Source organism: Lepisma saccharinum, chromosome 1 (genome assembly GCF_977018435.1).
Source record: "Lepisma saccharinum chromosome 1, izLepSacc3.1, whole genome shotgun sequence".
In the NCBI taxonomy this organism is placed as follows: Eukaryota; Metazoa; Arthropoda; class Insecta; order Zygentoma; family Lepismatidae; genus Lepisma; species Lepisma saccharinum.
The window spans coordinates 143,673,044-143,696,748 of NC_139229.1; the positions used below are offsets into that span (position 1 = coordinate 143,673,044).

Consider the following 23,705-nt stretch of genomic DNA (forward strand, 5'->3'; position numbering starts at 1 on the left):
AATCGCGATGATAAAGGATGCGATAGATGATGGAAGTGGTATAAAGACAATATCTTCTAGTCCAGGTTCTAATCAGACTTTAGACTTCGCATTGTATTACGCTAATTAATTTGCCACGGGATCGGCTACTTTGTGTTTGTCTGCTCATCAAATGATTAATTAGTTATTCAAACTCTATAGGTAGCAAAGCGATATAAAATAACGAAACGGAAAAAATCCACTTGACGTCTTGTAGTACTATCATCAACCTACAATTTCATGCTCACAAATCCACACAGGAAACTTCTTGTGGCATTAGTTTTGCGGAATGGCCTTGGGAAATAAAGATCGCCCATTTCCTTGTTCAGCTCTAGACAATTCAGGTGCCTTATCGAAGCTGCTCTTGAGCACGCAGGGTTTCTAACCTACTTCGCCGTAATTCAGTTGTTGTATCTTGATCAATATGCTGCATTGAACATTCCACTCAGAAATCCCATCCTATTCAACAGGGCGAGCTCACTACCATTCACGATTTTCGTCTGTATAAAGTTTGAAAAAGAAGAAATTTTCAGAAAACTCGTGTCTAATGTATTTCATTCTTTGATGTTTGTGTACAATTTGTAATACTATTAGTAATTGTAATACAGCGCGTCATTTTACTAGATATTCAACTAGTCTCTGTAGAAATAAGACAAAAAAGGAAGGAGGCTACTTAATGAAAAGGTGCAAACTGCTAATTTATAAATCTAAAGTCACGAAAAGAGTTCAGTCAAGGTCACGCCGCTCACCTAGTCTTGCCAGTAAGTAGACACATCCATATTTCGTTTTTGACGAAAACACGAAATGTGAAATGACATGCTGTAATGTTAATTTTTCATGTTTCTGAAAGGTGAGGTGCATTTTCCTACCCTGTTTCGTAACGAAATGATCTGCAAAATAAGAAATACTCCTAAACACAAAATTAGTTTATTTACCGATGCGATACTTTCTGAAGTTTGAAATATCCTGAGTTAGGTAATTCACGGAGAAATGATTAATTCTGCTGTAAATATTTGAGAAGCATAAATTGACCCCTTTATACAGAATAGACTTAATACTCTCGTAACTACATAAATGCGTAGCGTTCCAACAGAACTGATATGCTACGAATGTACTATAAGGGATATACTTATTTTGTGTAATAAGTGCAGTTTTTTAATCAAATTTAGGATTATATTCAATTTGTCATTTTATACACCACTTTTGATCAGATTTTTCACCGCTATAACAACGAATTTTTATTTTATTTAGCGCATTTGAATCCGAAAATTGTACCGAAATTTTGTATTATTTACCAAAAATATATGCCTCTTCTACCAATAAGCAACAATTTCAGCTGACGCAATCAACCGCATACGTACAGTGCGATGCACTAATATTGCTCGGCAAATTGTCCGACTATTTTCGTTATTTTTCTCGTACATCCTATGTGTTTTAAGCGATGGATTTTTATGTATACTGGTGCAGAAGTTGTCAACAGCTTGTTTTGAGTTTTCTTTTAATTCTTGAAGCTCTTATTGGGTCAAATAAAATGCACTAACATGGTGATGGACAATTTGCACGGTAATACTCATGGATCCCACTGTACAACGCGCGAAGTGTCGACTGAGCAGCTAAGATGTGTGGCAACCCTGTAGGACCAGGGGTGTGGAGGAGACAAGGGGAAGCTCAGACTTTGACTGGACTGTTTTCGTGGAGAGAGCAATCGTGGGAAATTCCTACTATCCATTAGCTAGTATATCCATATAAAATTGCGGAGGATGGTTACATTCTAACATTCCAAGTAGGACCTTTATTCCATCACTTGAATTGTTTAGTAAAATTTATTATTTTAATTCGTATATGCAAAATTGGACTAAATTGATCAATTTGATGGAGTGGTAAGTTAAATTTTACGTTTGGTACATACATTATATTTCGTCAGAAACCAAATGCTTTATTGATGGCGTTGCGGGCCAAAACTGAACGTATGAAAATATTTCAGATCAAATTGTGACTTTACTGGAAAGACAAAATATCAGGTTCAGGAAAGATTTCCGTGGGTTGTAGTTTATAAAACACACACCTCTGAATGGGTGTCCAATATGTCCAGGATTGAATTGCAGTAATTGGTTAATATCAAGGAAATAGCGTTTATAACAGGGCGAAGCAATTAATGACCTAAAAATAAAATTTTAAAAATATATCATTTGTTATTAATTCCTTAACAGTTGATGAGTTAATTTTTGATAAATTTAATGGATAAGTGTAAAATGTTTAAATTTACTACAACTTGTTCGGAAAATGGAGTAATACACACTGTTAGCAGCAGTGAGATTAATGCAGAATTGGCAAATACGTGAGATTTAAAATCATTTTTTTAAAAAAATAATTTTATGTTGTATTGTTACAGAAGACAAAAGTTGCAATGGCTTTTCAGAATAAAGCTGAAGTAATATGATCAATAAACACTTGACGGAGATTCTAAAATAAAAATGATTGTCTGCTAGTAAAGACGTGTACAGTACGATACACAAGTATCGTGTGGGAAATTGACAAAGATTACTTTTGTTAATTTTTTTTCTTGCATCGTGCGTGTGTTTGAGAAATAAATGCTTGTGTAGAGATTCAGTTGCTTGTCTGGCGCTTTGTTCAAATTCGCAACTCTCATTGGGTAAAACAGAACAAACGCGATGGTGGATAATTTGCTTAGTAATTAATACTTATGCATCGAAATCAGCATGGAAAAGCTCCTCTATACTCTCATTGAAAGAACTGAAAGATACTGAAAGCAGTGTGTCCTAGGTTTACTTCAGTCAGCAAGAGGACATTATCACATGACAAAATTTGAAAAATAAGGGTAAAAGATATTCAATTAATAAAATGTCAAACTCTACAAAAAATCTTCAGAAAACTACTATAAATGTTCAAAATTACCTAGAATTGACAAAAGTTACTTATCATTACTTAAGCATTAAAAATTCAAAGCAAATTTGCCTGAACAAATTGGCTTTACTGAACAAAGTTTTTACGCACATTGTTCTTGCATTGGAGCAATCTTTGCATCCTTTTTTTAAAATTCAAAATCAAATTACTTGTTCTATTATTATAGTAAAAAGAGCAAAAGTGTGCCCATTCATCATATCACTCATCCCCAACTTCGCAAGTAGACAAAATTGGCAGAAAAGCGAAGTAAAATATACTAAATCAACTCAAATGCATATCCCAATCATTGACTTTCAATTTTTCCCAAAATCTCAAAATCCATAAGCACAACTTTCTCCCTATAACCTGTAGAGTTTATCTAGAAGTTAGGCGAGCTTATACCGCAAATTAGTCTTGTTCTGTCACTTATCACCACGCCCCCTCTATAGTTGCCTCCAGCTCGTTGTCCTGTAAATTCTCCACACGCATTGTAGTCTAGCTTTCCCCATGTTCAAGAATTTCGACGTATTTTATATTGGGGAAGGTCCACTATGTGTAGGGTATTCTATAGTATTTTAATCAGGCGTAAAAAGTGCTGGGATTCCAATTTGTGACTAATCTCCATACATTAAGCATATTGTTATATAATGACAGTTAGTGGTCTCCATATATTTACGTATATGGGTATATTGTACGAATACACAAACTCGCACATAGATTTTACTTTGATATTAATTCTTTCAGTATGAATAAAACTATTTTCTTTATAGGGAGATCATAGTGGTAACCTAGAGAAACATATCAAGCGGAGGCATCAAGATAAGCTGTCATTTCTGCAGAAGAAGAAAATGAGAAATGCTATCTCTAGTAATCCGAAAGCCAATATTCTCCTAAATGTAAAGATGACCGCAGACATCCTCAGGCAGTCTTGCATCCGACTCATCTCGGAGCACGGACGTCCTTTTTCACTGATGAATGACCAAGCATTTCAAGATATAGTGAATCCTCTTTTGGAAGCGATGCCAGCTTCTGACAGGTGCGTATTTTCATCAATGTCGTCAGATTGTCCTTTACATGTATTCCTTAGTATGTTCACATTGTATACGAATGAAATTATTTTCATTGTTAGTAACGGACAGTCTTAATCAGTGTTCGGAAAGTTACTCGAGTCAGTTGCTTGGTTCAAAAAGTAGGTTCGGTGCAGCTACTCAATTTAAAGAATAACTTACTTTTGCAGTTACTTTCTGTTGGATATTTTATTGCGAAAAATTGAACACACCCAATGATCATTAATTACAAGAAAATAAATATTTAAGAAATTTTATTTTGGATTTTATGTCTGTGGTATGTCATCGCATTGTAATATTATGACAACAATCAAGATTAAACCAAACACTGAAGTTTTAATGAGCAACTAGAAATGACGAATTGCAACAAAGCGTGGATGTCCTAAATTCAAAATGGAACGAAGCCCAGCTTTCTTGCCTTAGTAGGAGATTCCGAAAAAAAAAAGGAAACAAAAGCGTCCAGAAAAGAAATAGTTGGAAGCTAAACTACCCCTCTAAGAGAAAGGCCCTTAAATCAATTTGACGTATACAAACAAGACTAATTATTCAAATGCAAACAACTCTAAGCTGATTTTTCAAAGGATGACGCTTGGTCCGCGCATAGTCCATCGCAGCTATTTCTGGCTTTCAAGACAGAACCCACTCCTTAACTAGCTCAACTACTGTCCTCGCGTAGCTGGGCAGGACTGAAATTTTGGAGGGCTCCCACCAGGAATTTAACCCTGGACCGCTAGCGCCAAATGTTAAATCACTAATAATTTGGCTACGCGGGAGCCCATAGTTGAAACAGTGTTGCCAAATTTAACTTTTTCCCCCAACGCTACAAATTTTAAAGTTAAAAATTTGTCTTAAAGAATAGTAAAAGTAACGTCATAAAGTTACATCTATTGCAAAAATGAAACTCTGCTACGGTTACAGCTACCTTCTTTAGTTAGAATTCCTTAGAAATTCATTTCAGGTTACTTCAAATACATTGATTTTATTGATCCAGCCTCATGTAATGAAGGTAGAGAGTTCTGTATATCCTTACAATGTTTAGAAGGAATGCAATTACGTTAAGTTAGTTTTTCAAATAACTGTAAAACTAGTTACTCACTGACATAATCATGAGTAATTTCAACTGCAACAGTTACTCTTTGAATAAGTAAACTAAGTATAACTGTCTGGAAAAGTAATTTTCTGAAGACTGATATGTATGAGACACATTTTTTCATCAAATGATATTTAACACACTTTTGTACACTCAAACAAAACTAATTAATATAAAGTTTTCAAATATTATGTCAAATTTTCCTCAATTTTACAAAGTTGTTACATATACAGTGCGTTCGTTTTAAACTCTTATAACACAGGTTAGGTCGGAATATGTAATATAAATACTGTATAATTGTCTGCATGCTAGACGTTACGGGACGAAAATGCCGGCATCTGTCCCATATCACGTGCTAACTCTGCGCAGAGACAAAACAAACTCACTGTACTCCATATGCCTAGAGACAGGTTATGCTAACATTCTGTAGCTTTCCAGTGCTGGATGGAACTGAGCATGCAGTACAACTTATTTAGATATCCCCTATATACTATTGTTAATATATTTTAGAAAATAAAAAAAATATAGGTGTCACATATATCCTTTTCACAGCCTTAGGTATATCTGAATGAAGCAAAAAGACCTATTGCCAAAGCCCAGTGCTGTGACCAGGGAGGGTGGTGTTATAACTTCCTCATTAGTTCAAACTTTACTAAAGAGCGTTGATTGCATCAAATAACACTGTTTATTGCATGCAAGCTGCGTTAGTTTCTAGACACACTGATAGAGGTTAACCTATTATGGTTTTAAATAACAATCTTTTTCACTTTCACCAAAAAAGTGTTCTGCTTTCTCATATTTGTAGCATTTGCCTAGTTGATGAAAGCTTGATAATATAATTAATTCATACTATTTGAAAAATATTTTTAAGAATTTTAATTCTATTTTGGGTTTGAAACAAATGTCTTGAAAATTTCAAAAATCAAGGAACAACTTATCAATTAAGGATTAAAGCAAATTTTATTCTCTGCAGGTTTATCGTGAACAAGGAAGGTGTACGGAACATGCTATTCAGTCAGGCCCAGCAGATCAGAGAAACAATACGCGGCGAAATGGAGGGAAAATTGATACATCTAAAAGTTGATTCTACTTCGAAAAATGGACGATCATTCTTTGGTGTCAACGTCCAGTTTGTTGTAAATGGGGCTCTCCAATTGCGTACTTTGTCAGTTCAAGAGTTATTTGTGTCTCAAACAGGTAGCAATTTGCGTTACGAATTGTTGAACATTCTGGATAAGTATAATGTGCCCGTGGAGAATATATATAGTTTAACTACAGACACTGGAGCAAACATGATTAAAGCCGGGAAACTTATTGGGGAAGATCAAGAAACAAAGATGTCTAATATTTCTCAAGACACTTACGAAGATGAAGATATTGAAATGGAATTGACGAGTAAAGATTATCGTCTCCAATCCGTTCGTTGCGCGTCGCATACTCTTCATTTAGTCGTGAATGATGCTCTCAATTCCATTCCTGAAGTTAAGGATATTATTGTGACATGTCAAGCAGCATGCCGTGTCTTACGATCGCCTACAGCACGGCGTCAATTGAATGCAGAATCACTGCCGGTACCATCCCTTGATGTCCCGACAAGATGGAACAGCGCAAATGATATGCTCGTCACTTTTTACACTTAAAAAGTTCATAGGGGATTACTATCAAGAGCAAGTTAAAATAAAGCAAGAAGACTGGATATACATTGAGGCTATTTTGACGTCACTGGAACCAGCCAAAGTAGCCACAAAGAGGCTGCAAGAAGAACAGCTTCTACTTGGCGACTTCTACGGGATATGGCTGGAGTGTCGCCTTAAAACATCAACAATCAACACAGACCTTGCACGCCACATAGTAGAGGGCATGGACAAACGAGAAAAACAAGCATTATATGTCAATAACGAAGAGAGACTTCCATCATTATTTGAGTATCCAGGATTTCTTGCTTCTATTTACATGGATCCCAGGTACTTTTCTGTTTTAAGTGAAGAAAACATCCATGTGGCGAAGGTGTATCTCCAGAAGTTGTGGTTAAGACTTGAACACATGAAATCCTTATCAGTGTGTGGAGAGGTAAAGAAACAAGAAGATTCCAGCACTGAAGATGATGACAGTGACCATGTCACAAACTACTTAAAGAAACAAGATTTATTGCGGCGGAATACCATATCTGCACCAAAGTTTAATATTGCGTCATTATTGGACACTTACTTTGTTTCAACTCGAAGACTGAAAAGGACTGAAAATGTTCTAAATTTCTGGGAAATTAGAAAATCAAGTTGTCCCGAATTGTACATTTTGGCTTGTATTGTTCTCTCTACTCCTGCAACACAAGTTCGAGAGACTCTTTTCATCTCTGAAATTCATACTAAACCCACTCAGGTGTAATATGGCAACCGAAATTATTGATGACATACTTGTTATTAGAAATAATTATATTTTCATGAAAAAAAATCTAACTAAATCTTCATTAAAAAGCAATCTCAGAAATAGCAGCACAGAATTGACTACAAACATTGTAGCAAACTTTGTGGAATCCAATGATACACCACAGAAAGATCTTGTACAACATGTTGAAAATGTGGGGAATATTACTGTCTAGATTAATAATGTATATAATTACTTGATTTTTTTGTGATCTTATAGTTCATTATACATAAGTAGCTGTAACCAAAGAAAATCTTTTCAGAGGTTCCATAAGAAGTAATTTAATTAAAAGAACAATTTTGCTCGTACTTGTTTAATGTTTCCTAGTAATTAATACATTTAGTTTTGAGTAGCTGTCTTACCTGTTCACAAAATTGCACAGATATACTGATGTTATACAAGAGTATGAAATATATTTTTATTCATGTCAAATTTGTGGAATTCTGTTTAGTTTTAAATTGACACCTGAAGGAAATGACAGTGTATTTGCTTTGTTTTGAAAGATACAAAATTTCTCTAGTTTTTTAAGTAATAAGGTCTTTTTTTTCCTTGTTTTAGAATTTACCTTGGAATGATTAAGAGAATAATAAAGATATTCAACAAAATTTTAAAAACTGTTTCAATATATACTTTTCAGAACCTCCGTTCTATTCTTATGCTTATACAGTACGAATGCATACTTTAAATATATGTATATTTACATTTTTTTAAAAAAAATTGAGCTTCGATGTTGTAGGGAGTTGAATATATGGCAAATATTGTTATTCCTTGGTTGGTGAACAAATCCTAATTTTTTTTATTGTATTAATTCCCATGATATCTATTTCTTTGTGAGAGATTAGTGTAAATTTTTAGATTTTTTATGATAAATTTGACAGCCATTTTAGAATGTACCTCAAAATGTAACATTTAGAGCAAATTACTCAGGAACACCACTCAATAACAGACGTTACTGTTAGCCTCCTAATATGTAACCTAAAATCAATTCTTGTTTTTCAAACACGCTACTTCCTAAGGTTAAGTTTAGTTCTCTTGTTATAAAATTCTCTTAATAAAATATCAAAAAATGGCAACATCATTGTCATTATCTTGTCTAAGTAATTATTGCATGGCATCTGATATATTATCAAAAGACGCACGCAAATGCAAATTAATGTACATTAATTACCTTGATGGACGCACGTGTGTGCCTGTGTGTGTATCCAAATCAGCATGTTACTTTCTAATGTTCTGGACAATGAGTTTTTGAAGAATGGAAACCGAATAGTCAATCACTCTACTACCAAATCATCCCGTGTAACAGCATGGAATGTAAATGGAGATGACAAATAGCATCCACATATCTTTTGAACTTGACTCATTTTGTTAGAATCAGTCGTTCCACATGTCTTATCGATACCTCAAAAATACTGAACCCACAATTGTAATATTAAAATGGGCTCCAATAACTATCAAAGTTTAATTTTTGCATGGCTGAGTTGGGGTCATGTAAATTCTTGTCCTCGCTAAAGTACAGTATGCGTACGTTGCACAAGACTATATAAAAACAAAGTAAATTTGTTACACACACATAAGTGCGCGCCCGCAATTGCATAGCTGAAAGTCTACTGAACACACACACACATCAACTTTCGAGCACTAACGATGACCATTGCCATAAGCACAATCTCTGGCGTGTGTCCAAACATGCACTTCTATGTTCACTATCTAGTAGTAGCAATTTATGGTAGAAATCAATGGTCACTAAAAGTGCATGTTACAACGTCTGCCCACACCTGGGAGTTAGGAATGGAAGACATCGCCATTATGTTATTAAGTGTCCTGTTCAAAATGTCCTTACTTTTATTTTTAAGAAATTTGCCAGAGAACGAAGCGCGATAGTTTTCAATTACATAGAAAATGATGCACCCCCTCAGAGGAGTAACCACAAATTCTTGTCTGCGGGGGGAGTACTTGGATAAACTATTAATAATAGTAGTAATAATGGCACTATTATTATACGTACACAATTTATATAGCCTATATTAATACATTACATAATGAATTCATTCGCCCCCACAACAAACAACAAAAAATATGCCTCTGAAATGTGTGCGCTTCTTCTCCCCCAAACAATTGTTCATACATTTAAGACTCAACTGTTTGTAATAGTCTGACGTACGTACTTCTTGTTACTTCTCCCTCTGGTAATTTACAATGCATTACAGAAAATAAATTGCTAGCGAAGCGATCAAGAAAACTTTTAGATCCAAATTTTTGCAAACTGAAAACAATATTGATTTAATATGGCGCAAAAAAATCATGGAGGCCCATGACATTCTCTTTTACATTTTTTTTTCTATTTACATCGTTCGGCGTCCAGGGCTGACTGCCGCCGTCCCCTATACATCGACCACAAGGAAAAAAACCTTGGGACGAAAAGTCCCCGCGCAGCTTTCCCTTCTTCCCTCCACCTCGGGCCATAAGGAAGCATGGTCCACTCTCCCCCTCCCCTACAAGCGGGAGTATGGTGTACAGGAGTCGTGGGTCTGCGCAGGTTGTTTTGCTCATGGTTCCACTATAGCTAAGGGTTTGAAATTGACAAGACTGTAAGAAAAGCAGATATTGCGAGCGAAACGAGCTAGACAATTTTATATAACTTTATTTACATTTGTATAAAGATATAAATCGAAAGGGGGCAATTGCCCTTCTGTGCCTCCTTGCAGATGCTCTTGACCGTCTGGAAGAAATAATGCACGAAAGACGTGAAAACTAAATCCGTCTTTAGTATCGTTTTGTCCTGCAACTCTTAGATTCTGCAACCTTTCTTTCCATAGTTCAATGTTTGCAACCTTACCCCTTAGAATTGATTTCCGTCCAAGGTTGAGGCCCAATCTCCCCCCCCCTGTGGTTGCGCCACTGCACCTTCTTTAGCCGTAGTTGTTTTGTGAACTTTCATTGGCTTAAAAATACTTCATTTTCTTCAAGAGCATAATATAGTTTAATAACCGGCGATAAAATTCCTCTCCCCTAAATTTCTGGATTAAAGTATAATAATATAGGGGCATGGAAATCTGAAAGGGGGGTGCGGATGGCCACCTCTCTCCTTTAGAAAACGAATGTCAGCTAAAAGTATATATTTCACACGTATAATTTGATTCCAGTCATAGTAATTTACATTAATTATTATAATGGGTATGCAGGAATGCGATAATTTCGAATTCAAGTGGTGTTTCTTGAGGGGGCAACACTATTATCGGGGTAATATGCCCCATGGAAAAATACCTCGCTTCTCCCTCCGTCGAAAATATCTGCAGACGTCCATGATTAGGGCGGGGCATTAACCCCCCCTTTGGACTTCGTGCGCACGCCTATGGCTACTCATTTCTACACTACATGGAAGGTTTATTCAATTTCGAGCCAAAAATGTAATTTTCAAATCAGGGTTTTTAAACGTCCACGAACCCATCAACTAATGGGTTCTATTGGGTTCCGCAACAATACCGGAACCTGTTCTATCACAGTGTAAATTCGGTCCAAGTTGCGTATTGTTTCATTTCAAATATGGAACTTAGACCGTCTTTAAATTGATCCGGAACGAAGGACCCTGTGCCGTATTTCAATTGATCCAGAAAAAAGGTTCCTGGAACTTATTTAAATACCTTAAACATAAAAAGGCTCTTTACGGTCCAGATCCATTTATGCTTGCTAATATTCCCTGCTGAACCTGAATTGAATTGATTTAAAATTCCTGATCCTTTAACAACCCTGGTGGAAATTCATTAATTTACAAACAACCATATTTTTAACGAAACATTAATCCCACACAATATACTGAGTTATTTTTCGCAATGTTCCAATGAATGGCAAGAGATTTGGGCTATTCCTTTTTCTTCCTTGATGTTTAATAGATTATATTTGTCACGCACCTATAACGTTACTAGCAAACATTTGTGAATTGTTCTTTCCTTGTAACGTTAACATCTACCATACTGAATTTATTTACGTTCCTTATGCAGATGGTATGTACCCAACTGCATTTTGTTCCGTTCCGCTACAGTGGTTTACATTTTGTTACATTCCTATGTAACGTTAATTAACCATATTGCCTTTCACTTCGTTCCGTTACGGAGGATTGCATTCATTACGTTCCTATGTACCGTTATTTACTACCATGTTGCATTTCGTTACGTTTTTTTGTAACGCTAGTATATACCACAATGCATTTCGTTACTACGTTCCTTGTATCCTTGTAACGGTAGTATATACCATATTGCATATTACGTTATGTTCCAATGTGCTCATTTCGTTCCGTTCCTTTATAACGTTAATATCTACCATAATACATTTTGTTACGTTCTCTGTAACGTCAGTCTGTAACATATTGCATTTCGTTACGTTCCATGGGTACCAGCAGCTGAACCATACTCTTCCTCCTACAAAATGGAACGTACCGTGTAACGCAAATTGGGTACGTTACGACTCCCTGGTTTGAAATGGCTACTCCGCAGCAGAAATCATTTTGTGTTCTCGAGTTTGCGAAGTGCAATTCCGTGATTACAGTGCAAAGACGTTTCAGGTTGAGGTACCAAATTGATCCTCCGAATGGGTGGAACATTCGCAGATGGTATCGACAGTTTGTAGATACAGGATGTGTATGTAAAGGAAAGAGTCCTGGCGGCCCTCGTGTTCCTGAAGAAAATGTTGCACGAATTCAAACTGCTTTCCAACGTAGCCCTTCAAAATCAACTCGTCGTGCCAGTCGGGAGTTACAACTTCCTACAACAACAATTTGGCGTGTTTTGAGACGTCGGCTGGTTATGTACAAGGTACAGCTGTTGCAAGCTCTGCGTCCTGATGACAAACGCAAACGTGTGGCATTTTGTAACGAGATTCTTGATGCTACTGACAATGACAATACTTTCGCACAACGCATCGTGTTTAGTGATGAAGCTGCGTTTCATGTCAGTGGTCAGGTAAACAAACATAATGTTCGCATTTGGGGCCTACAGAACCCACATTCATTCATTGAACATGTACGAGATTCGCCCAAAGTGAATGTGTTTTGCGCGATATCCCGATCATCTGTTTACGGCCCATTCTTCTTTGATGGAAACACGGTTAACGGTCAGCAGTATCTCTCTATATTACAAAACTGGTTGTTTCCGAGGCTGCACGAAGACAACTTCATTTTTCAACAAGACGGGGCACCCCCTAACTGGAGTCGCCAAGTGCGTGATTATCTGAATGAAACTCTACCGAACCGTTGGATTGGTCGTCATGGAGCTGGCGACTTAGCATGTATCAGCTGGGCTCCACGGTCAGATTCGTTATTACATCACGCTACGACGCCAGTGGTCACGGGTTCGAACCCGGCCTGGGCGTTGTTTGTGAGAATCCCTTCATCAATGTCATCATTTTATCATTCATCCTCATCTTTGCGATTAACCAAAAGTGGCTGAAAAGCGAAGTAAAATCAACCAAATCAATCAATATATCAGTCAATTATATCGAAACGAGTAGCTACAAAGAAATGTTACATCTCAGTGAATATATGATCAATATTTAGGCGTTTCTGTTTAACTGATAATTTCAATTACAACCCCTTCACGAATAACATAATGGTTCACTGCTTCATCAATTTTGTACACTTAAAAAGTTTGGAAATGACATACTATGATCAGTGGCGTAGCAACATATCGAGAGGCCCTGGGCGAGATTAGAATGCGAGCCCCCGTCCGTTCTTTAAATTTGAAATCTCAATATGAATGGATACAAAATCTTCAAAGATACGTCAGCAATTTATCACATTTAAAAAATAATACTGAATTACAGACAAAAATTATATTTAAGTATAATTTCACACCCTAAAAATGTCTTTCTCTCTTTTCCGGGAGCTGAAATCTGAAGCTGTAGGGCTCGTACGCAGCGAATGGGGCCATGCCCGCCTCGAAATTTGAAATATTACGAGGTGAAGATATAAAACTCCACTAAAATAACATTGACGATTTTTCAGATTGTGCAAGAATTTCGAATTCGACACTATATATATGAATGGGTTGTTTGGAGAGAGAGGCAGGCTTTAGAAGTCTGCAACATTGAGTTATTAATTGATGCAAGCCTACAAGACATCCCGATTTAATGGAGATAGTCCAATCTTTACAATTCCTTTCCCGACTTTTTTAAAACTGCAATCGTGTTGCGATTCTTTTAATTAACTCACATTTAAACATGTTCTTAATTTCAATCCCGGGCTAACATGGGTGTTGTTCCGTCAGTCGCAAAACAATGAGTAAAAAGCCAACCAGTGCCATCTATTGGCGTTCAGTACTACTAAAAACAGTAGAATATCGTCGAGCGTACAGCAGAGACAGATACCTGCACGCGAAAGGATCACTGTTCACAACGCTACGCACTTTCATGTATTTTTGTGTATATTTACAGTTCGCTCATGCTTTATATACAATAAAGGCACCTATAATCAGTACGCGAGTGTTTCTTATCGTAATCTCAGCGGTGAAGGATGCACAACAGACCGCAACAGGTGATCTTTGTGATTGATTGTTCTTTATGAATTTCATCATATCATCAATCATCCTCATCGTCGTGCTTAGGTAAAAGTGTCAAAAAATATAAGTAAAATAACTTAACTCAATCAATCCAACAGCATTTCGGATCTTCCCTTTATTCCACATCTTCGGATCTACCCCTTCCTTCTACAAAAGAAAAAATAAACTGAGTACGGGCCTGCCTGTAGGAAGGAAGGAAACCACGCGAGTATTTAAATGTCTTACACTTGCTTCACGGCAGTTGGAGGTGCTTTATTGTTAACTTACTAAAATCGGGGTTGCAGGGTCAAGATAAAGACGAAAATGCAAGACAAAGTGCTTTTAATTCAAGAAAAGATTAAATGGGTAAAAATGTCCAAGCAAGTTATCGTGATTTTTTGCGTAAATGAGAAATACGACGATATTTTTTACTTTTCTCGACCTCCCTTAGACTTAGGGCCCGTCTGCCTGTATGTTACGCCCTTGACTTGACGTATTCATTCAAATTACAGGGTGGTCCAAAAGTGTTGAAACACCTGAATAAAAATTGAATGGCATGATATTTCCAAAAACTAACATTGCAGGTTTGTAATAGGGGTGGGGGAAAATGTTATAGGGCATATGACGATGACGGCCGCCATCTTGAAATCCGCCATCTTGAATGCAACTTTAAAAGTTCAAATGGAAACCATGTCGTGTAATACCTCATTTCAATAGGAAATTTTCTCACGAGTTCAACGGTGTGCATAATTTTGCTCTAGCACCAACAGGGACGAAGTTATTAACGTTTATATACTTGCTTTATCGTTGCAGGTGACGTAACACAGCATGGGTCTCACGCAGGCAGAACGCATTGAGATCGTGTTGATCTCAGGTGAACGAAGCACGAGGGTGATTTCAGACGATTTTAACCACCGTCACCCAGATAGGGTCCCCATCCATTATGGTACCGTCAGTAAAGTGCTTGCAAAATTTCGTGGAACCGGGACTGTGGCTGACAAACTAAATTCACGATGGCGCCCCTTCTCATTACGGAAATTGTGTTCGTAATTAACACGTTCCACAGTTAAAGCCAGTCTTGATACCCATTCGTACAAAACCCTGCGTAAAGTGTCTGCAGTAATGCTGGCACATGCGTCAATGATGCCTTGCTTAAGGTGAACAATATCTCGAATTTTCTCGGAGTAAACAATGGGCTTGATATGTCCCCACAGGTAGAAATCCAGCGGAGTGGGGTCTGGGGAACGTGGTGGCCACTCCACAGCACCTCGTCGTCCAATCCAAGTGTTGGGGAAACTGCAAATCCAGGTACTGACGAACACAATTTCCGTAATGAGGAGGGGCGCCATCGTGATTTTGGTTTGTCAGCCACAGTCCCGGTTTCACGAAATTTTGCAAGCACTTTACTGACGGTACCATAATGGATAGGGACCCTATCTGGGTGACGGTGGTTATAATCGTCTGAAATCACCCTCGTGCTTCGTTCACCTGAGATCAACACGATCTCAATGCGTTCTGCCTGTGTGAGACATATGCTGTGTTACGTCACCTGCAACGATAAAGCAAGTATAAAAACGTTAATAACTTCGTCCCTGTTGGTGTTAGAGCAAAATTATGCACACCGTTGAACTCGTGAGAAAATTTCCTATTGAAATGAGGTATTACACGACATGGTTTCCATTTGAACTTTTAAAGTTGCATTCAAGATGGCGGATTTCAAGATGGCGGCCGTCATCGTCATATGCCCTATAACATTTTCCCCCACCCCTATTACAAACCTGCAATGTTAGTTTTTGGAAATATCATGCCATTCAATTTTTATTCAGGTGTTTCCACACTTTTGGACCACCCTGTATAATGTTTAACTAGAATTTAAACCCAGATAAAACCATAATGTTTTAATTTTATTGCCCACAAAAATTAGCCTTTTCCATATAATTTTCTCACTCCTATTTATTACATTTTTCTTATCAACAGTATGGGACTCGAGGCCCATTTAGGCGCGAGGCCCCGAGCGGTCGCTCATCCCTTGCTACGCCACTGGTTATGATAGATCACGTTGTTTTCAAGAACTCTCATCGGCATCTCAAACACAAACGTTAGTGTGTGTCTATTGTTTCCAATTTCCTTACTGGTTAGCACATCGCGCCACTACGCCAGAGGTCCCGGCTTCGAATCCCGGCCTGGGCATGGATGTTTGTGAGTGTCTATTCATCAATTGAAGACTAAAATTGGTAAACGCTGTAAGTGCCACAATAATTCAAACACCGTTTTCCACGTTAGACTGTGAAATGTGCCATGTTTTATAATGTGGTAAACGTGAAATGTGGCTGGAGACCTCTAAGTAGTTCAAAGATCGTGTAAAGAGGTCACTAGTGTGAACGTTCTTACGGGCTGATGTGCGGAACGATACGATTTCACAACACTTTCGCTTTTCGCACTTACAACGTTTACCACTTTTAGTCCTCACTTTCATCATATCATCACTCATCCCCATCTTCGCAAATTAGCCAAAAAGTGGCACAAAAAGGAAAGTAAAATAAAGCAAATCAATCAATCAATTTCCTTACATATTAACCACAGAAATATTTTATTTGCCATAAACTACCTTCTAGAAGATATCAAACTTCGTAATTTTAATTTCCTTTTGGAATTTGAATAGTGTGAGAAGAACGCTTATTTTGACATACACCACTACAGATATTTTAGGCGATCAAAGACGTTGACCACACTTTAGTGATCAAAATTGGGATACGAGACTTATGAACCACCCTGTATTGAATTATACAGGGATCTCTCAGTAGTTGGACACCGTATCAGCAAAGGTTCGGATAATGCCTGGTTTACATTGGTCGAGTAGAACGGAGAGTAGCTGGAGCGAGTAGAGTAAAGCGAGCTACTCTCCTCGTGTAAACAACCGGGGAGAGCACTGGAGCCAGTACTCGCTCTAGTAGTCAGGACAGTCGAGTGGCTGTCCACGGAGGACAGCGACTCGACCGAGTTGCTTCTTCTCCCATTGATTTTTCACTCGCGCGTAAACTCTACAGACCACTCGGTCAATGTATACGCTTTCTGAGGACATTATAGAGTCTGTGTTGTGATGTGTGAGTGAGTTTTCTTTCCAGACATGCCCAAGTGCATTATTGTATTCATTTTTCGTGAAAAATAGTGTGTAAACCGTTTCAGAACTTTTTTTCTTTAAATCGCCAACGACGTCGATGTCAACAGAGCACCAAACAGCTGCAGCTACTATCCCACTTTGCTGGAGTCGAGTAGAAAGTGTGTAAACAGTTACTCGCCATAGAAGGGTCGAGTCGAGCAGACAGGCCAGTAACTCGTCCCAGTAACTCTCCCGCTCACTCGACCAATGTAAACCAGCCTTAAGTCACGTCCACCAATGCATTATGTGATACAAATATGGAGAACTAAGGGTCCCTTCATACAGGGTCACGTGATCATTTGTCGACCGTTTGTGGAGCGTGAGTGGATCGACGAAGGGTCCACAAACGTCCCACTTGGTGGCATGGGCGTCGCCAGAATTTTTTTCCGCGGGGGGGATTTACTTGAATAATAATAAAAATTAGACACATTAAAATTATAATTATTATATAATAATTAATACTATAAACTAATACAAATAAACCAATTATTATTATTATTATATAAACGGGAAGACACTACTACTCGATCCAACAGATGAGTTAATATCCAGCACAACTGTTATTAATTTTTTTTTAAAAAAATCATACAAGTAGTGTATTGAAATTCACAGTCATTGTATTTTGTTATTAACTTTTGCATACCTCATTCAAAAAAATACTCTAAACGTTGCGGGTGGAATTGTATGGTGTGTGACCTCTCACCTAAATATATAATTTTTTGGAATGTTGAAAACTGTGGAATCATTTATTTATATATTTTGGTTAAATTGTAGAATATGGCTATACAACCTGGTTCCTAAATTTTTCTTTCATTTTTTTCAATCTGATGCAAGTAGTATCGGAATACGCCAAGGCCTGCCCTCGGGCGATTAATATTCGCAATTTATTTGCACGGGTGTTAATTAATTTGCACGGGTTTTAATTAATTTGCATGTACTTAGAACTCATTTGCAAGTACTTAGAATACTTTACATTTATGTATTTGCATGTTTATAACTTTTTATGAATATATAATTATTTATTTTATGAAAAATATGTATATAGAAGGTAATTAGAGGTACTAAACGCTATGCATATGGTTTTATATTCATTACTGCAAAGTATGTAAGGTATGAAATGTTAATATTAATGTTTATAATATTGAAAATAAGTTTTTATGGTTTATGAACCGCTATGAACGGTGGTAATGGCTGTAGGTACAGGTCCAATTACGATTGGGGACGGTCCCGGTGCTCGAACCCGCGATATGCAACGGTAATAATTAGTACTATGTAACAATTTCATTATGTTATGAAACACGATGGTACGACACGCTAGACAGAATACTGTCTCAGAATCTCGACTCGGCGGTGAAGGTAGACGAGAAAGGAATTTGGGGAAGTGCGGTGAAGGTAGACAGAGAGAATGAATTAATATTCAGCGCAGGTAGAGGAGAAAGGAATTTGGGGAGTGTGCGTTCAAGGTCAAATGACGTCACAACGTCAGAACAAAGAAGGAACCTGATTGACCAATCAGAGAACGCGTCGGTAGGTTTTCAGAACCGGTTTTTCCAAGGTTAACTAGTACGCAAGAACAGGGGAAAGGTATGCAATACTGTAGGGCAGGGGAGGGATTCAACCAGACAACAAAGGATGTCTGAGAATGCGCAGCAATGGTCAAATCTCTGAAGCTATGCGTCGCTTGTAGAACCGGTTTCCGCCGCCAATTAATATTCCGCTCAGGGTTGCCCTAAGGCACAGGACGCTTTAGCGAGGGTTTTGGGCTAGAAAGCTTGCATGAAGGGAGAGTTTTCAGGGACTGGGTCTACAGTTTTTACTATTTGTTTTTATCACGGGGTATCGAACCTAGGACCCTTTGATTATTGATTTAGGTAGTAAATTTATGTTACTGTGTGCTATTTAATATATTTTTGAGTTTATTTTTCACCAAATCTTTTACAAGTTTTTATGTATTTTTTCCAAAATAACACTATTTATACTATTTAGGCAACATTTTTTATTAAATTTTGGATTCACAAAGACATTTTTTTCAACTTTTAACTGATTATTTTACAACTTTATGTTAATTTTTACCAAAAAAACACTATTTATACTATTCAGGCAACATTTTTTTATTAAATTTTGGATTCACAAAGACATTTTTTCAACTTTTAAGTTATTATTTTACAATTTTATGTTAATTTTTACCAAAATGACACTATTTATACTATTCAGGCAACATTTTTTATTAAATTTTGGACTCACAAAGACATTTTTTCAACTTTTAACTTATTGTTTTACAACTTTATGTTAATTTTAACCAAAATAACACTATTTATACTATTCAGGCAACATTTTTTAATTAAATTTTGGATTCACAAAGACATTTTTTTCAACTTTTAACTGATTATTTTACAACTTTATGTTAATTTTTACCAAAAAAACACTATTTATACTATTCAGGCAACATTTTTTTATTAAATTTTGGATTCACAAAGACATTTTTTCAACTTTTAACTTATTATTTTACAACTTTATGTTAATTTTTACCAAAATAACACTATTTATACTATTCAGGCAACATTTTTTCATTAAATTTTGGATTCACAAAGACATTTTTTCAACTTTTAACTTATTATTTTACAATTTTATGTTAATTTTTTACCAAAATAACACTATTTATACTATTCAGGCAACATTTTTTATTAAATTTTGAACTCACAAAGACATTTTTTCAACTTTTAACTTATTATTTTACAACTTTATGTTAATTTTTACCAAAATAACACTATTTATACTATTCAGGCAACATTTTTTCATTAATTTTGGATTCACAAAGATATTTTTTCAACTTTTAACTTATTATTTTACAATTTCATGTTAATTTTTTACCAAAATAACACTATTTATACTATTCAGGCAACATTTTTTATTAAATTTTGGACTCACAAAGACATTTTTTTCAACTTTTAACTTATTATTTTACAACTTTATGTTAATTTTTACCAAAATAACACTATTTATACTATTCAGGCAAAATTTTTCATTAATTTTGGATTCACAAAGATATTTTTACAACTTTTTAATTTATTATTTTACAATTTTATACCTATTTTTACCAAAATAACACTATTTATACTATTCAGGAAAGACTTTTAGTTACATTTTCGACACACAAAGTGTGTGTTCTCAACTGCTATCTGTTTATTTCACAAGTCTAGGCTTATTATTACCAAAATAACACAATTCAATCTGTTTAGGAAAGACTTGTAGTTACATTTTCGACACACTAAGTGTGTGTTCTCAACTTCTATTTGTTTATTTCACAAGTTTAGGCTTATTATTACTCAAATAACACAATTTCATCTATTCAGGATATTTTGTATTTACAAAGAAATTTTTTCAACTTTTAATTTATTATTTACAAGTTTATGCCTATTTTTTTACTCAAATAACACAATTCTATCTGTTTACAAAAGACTTTTAGTTATATTTTCGACACACAAAGTGTGAGTTTTCAATTTTTATCTGTTTATTTCACAAGTTTAGCCTAATATTTACTCAAATAACACGATTTGAACGTGTTTTTTTATTACATTTTGGACACACACACACACACACACACACACACACACAGAGAGAGAGAGAAAAAGAGAGAGAGAGAGAGAGAGAGAGAGAGAGAGAGAGAGAAAGAGAGATTTTTCCAAGTTTACAGGATCCTGTATACTCTTCTTTCCTCTCTCATTCGTACCACATGATCTACACACCTAAGTCTTCTTGATTTAATCATTCTAATACTATCTCGACATGAATACAAATTATGTACTTCTAAATTATGTAATCTTCTCCACTCATCTGTCTCCTCATCTGTTTTAGGCCCAAATATTTTCCTAAGGATCTTATTTTCAAATACTCTCAATTTATGTTCCTTTTTCAATGTAAGGGATCAGGTTTATTTACTGTATTTAACTTTTATTTTTTGTAATTAACAAAAAATAAAAGCTTATACTGTAGTTATTATATCTTTTTCTATCAGCTTATTTTGAAATTAATATTATTAGGTATAGTTTTTGATTTATAACTATATTGCTTTTTATCAATTTATCTAAGAGTACAAGCAGACAAACACATGTGTACACACTTTTATGTAAATAGATATGCTTTTTTTCAATATTTTAGTATGAAGATTGCACTTTAGCTATTTAAGCAAGGGTAGGAAAGGTAGGATTTCTGAGAATTTGTTGCAGGATTTTGTTGGGAAACCTGATAGTAAAAGACCAATAGGAAGTCCAAAACAAAGATGGAGGGATAATGTAGAGATGGACCTAAAGGAAATTGGTAGGGAAGGAAAGGAGTATATAGATCTTGATCAGGCCAGGGACAGATGAAAGGCATGAGTTGCTGCAGCCATGAACATTCGGGTTTAAGAAGACTAGAGAGTTAGTTAGTTATACATTAAATAAGCATAATATTTGGATTGTAAGTAGAGAATATAACAAATGTACAAAGCATTGTGCGAAAACGATGTCAACTTTGCATTATAAGCAGAAAATTAAACCAGTTTGCCTTAGAAATACATTTTAAGAATAGCACAAAATAGCATGCGTAATAGAAAATTAAAAAAACTTTCTGATGCATAAAAGTACTGACTAGTACTGAATGAATCAATTACTGTAAAATATTATTCTCTGATTCAAGTAATTTAGCTGTAAACATTATCTTTTGTGTGTGAAATATAATTGTTAGTTGCACTGATAAGTACAAATATTAACTTTATACGCCTTCATACACTCTAAATAACATAACTTTGATATATAAATTAGTAACAATTTGTTAAAATTAAGTTAAACTGTAGAATTGTTTTCTTAAATAAATATAAAGTAGTAAAAATACTAAACAAATAATTCCTTCTTTTCCTATTTAAAGAATGCCAAACAGTGTAAACCAGTTGTTAGTGGCTAAATAACATAAAATTTGAAGGCAGTAACAATATTTTTTAAAAATACTGTTTTTTACCTAACTTTGTGAATTGAATACTAGTACATTTTGTCAAATTATAAATAAAATATACCTATTTCTTTGGTATTTGTACTAAAGTGAAGAAAATGTTACTAAAACTTGGCTAGTACAGTAAATCTGAGAGTTTTAGCTTTATTTGTCCGTAACTGGATATAATTGTAACTTGTTAATCTCGCCAAACACAATCTTTACCTCAGTTTTGGAAGCTAGCTGAACTTTAGCGTTTCGAATTACATATAGTGAAGGCCTCTATAGTGGAAAAATACACCCAGTCTGTAAAAATTTGGAAATGTTGTCTTCTTCTCTGTCGAACCAGACCGAAAGTGTTCTCAAGTATTTCAATATATTTCTTAACGTAACTAACTTTTCAAGAAAAAAATACCTTGTGCCCAGATAGCTTAGTTGGTATAGCGTTAGGCTTTTAACCTATCTGTCCAGGGTTCGAGTCCCTGTCTGGGCGATTACAATTTTTAAATTGTCACCGAATCTTTTGCAGAATGGATATAAATATGTTTACAGTCTAACAGATTATTATTTATCTTAAAATTTTGCAAATAAGCTTTTAAGTTTCTCAAATATCAGCATCTTTAGCTAACAGTACAGCATAACCAGTATTATTATGATAGAAATGTTCTGGTGGTAGAACCTACACCTACTGTAATATCTCTGTAGTATTAACTTACATACAGCCCATAACTTTTGGGACTGTTTCTCCTCCGTTACATTTCCTCGCCATTTACCCTTAGCGTCGCGATTAGCCTCACAAGCAAAAAAGCGAAATCTTCTATTTGTTCTTTTTATATCTCTGAAACCACCTATACTATAGAACTACATTTAATGAATTTTGCAGTCTTCCTGTTTGATCTGTTAAATAATCCAGTCAATAAAAATATACTTGCATAGAAAAATCTGTTTTTCAGATACTTTAATCGGGTAATCTGCTTTTGCGTACTTCCTCAGAAATATACACAATCATAGTTCTTTATAGATTTACATAAATCGAAGTCTAGTTAGAGTTGGCCTGTAAATACTTCTGGTACATGTAGTTACTTGAAAAAGCAAATATTGGGTGTATAAAAAGTAGCATTCTTGTGAAACAGTAAAAAATCAACCTCATTTCCTCGTAATATTAGCTGTAAATGCTTCTTGCAGATTAACAAAGCTCTGGCGTGTGGTCCTACCTCACCTATAATCCTTTGTAAGGTTCGTGTTGTCCTATAAATTGTCGATATACATACTAAGTCCCTAGTTACAGCCTAAGCTTTTAGTTTCAATCAGAGAATTTTAGTGTTCAGATAGTGATTGTAGCCTCGTATAATAAACCAAGTGGAAATAACCCAAGTGTTGATGCACCCAAAAACCAGTAATACTTCAAAAATACCTTGAAAAAGGCTATAAGGCTAAATTATTCTTCTAGCATAGAAAAAAGTTTAGCAAGTGGACCTATGGTCCATATAGTCAGTCGTCTGTGAACTTCGTCTTGTCCTGTGAATTGAGAATATATTGATAAATGGTTA

General features: G+C 35.7%; 1 protein-coding gene across 1 annotated transcript; it reads left to right on the forward strand.

The window, feature by feature from the left end:
* Window positions 1-3,824: 3,824 nt before the first annotated feature.
* On the forward strand, window positions 3,825-6,719 carry LOC145986355 (uncharacterized). Its single transcript, XM_083120238.1, has 2 exons — window positions 3,825-3,958; window positions 6,053-6,719. The coding sequence occupies exons 1-2, from the start codon at window positions 3,825-3,827 to the stop codon at window positions 6,717-6,719; spliced, it is 801 nt and encodes a 266-aa protein (XP_082976364.1).
* The last annotated feature ends 16,986 nt before the right edge of the window (window positions 6,720-23,705 follow it).

What these genes read in the sequence shown, in the direction of transcription:
- LOC145986355 (XM_083120238.1), top strand. Translation starts at nt 3,825, where the DNA reads ATGACCGCAGACATCCTCAGGCAGTCTTGCATCCGACTCATCTCGGAG. An exon ending in GCGATGCCAGCTTCTGACAG is followed by an intron (nt 3,959 to 6,052) that starts GTGCGTATTTTC and finishes TATTCTCTGCAG; the next exon opens with GTTTATCGTGAACAAGGAAG.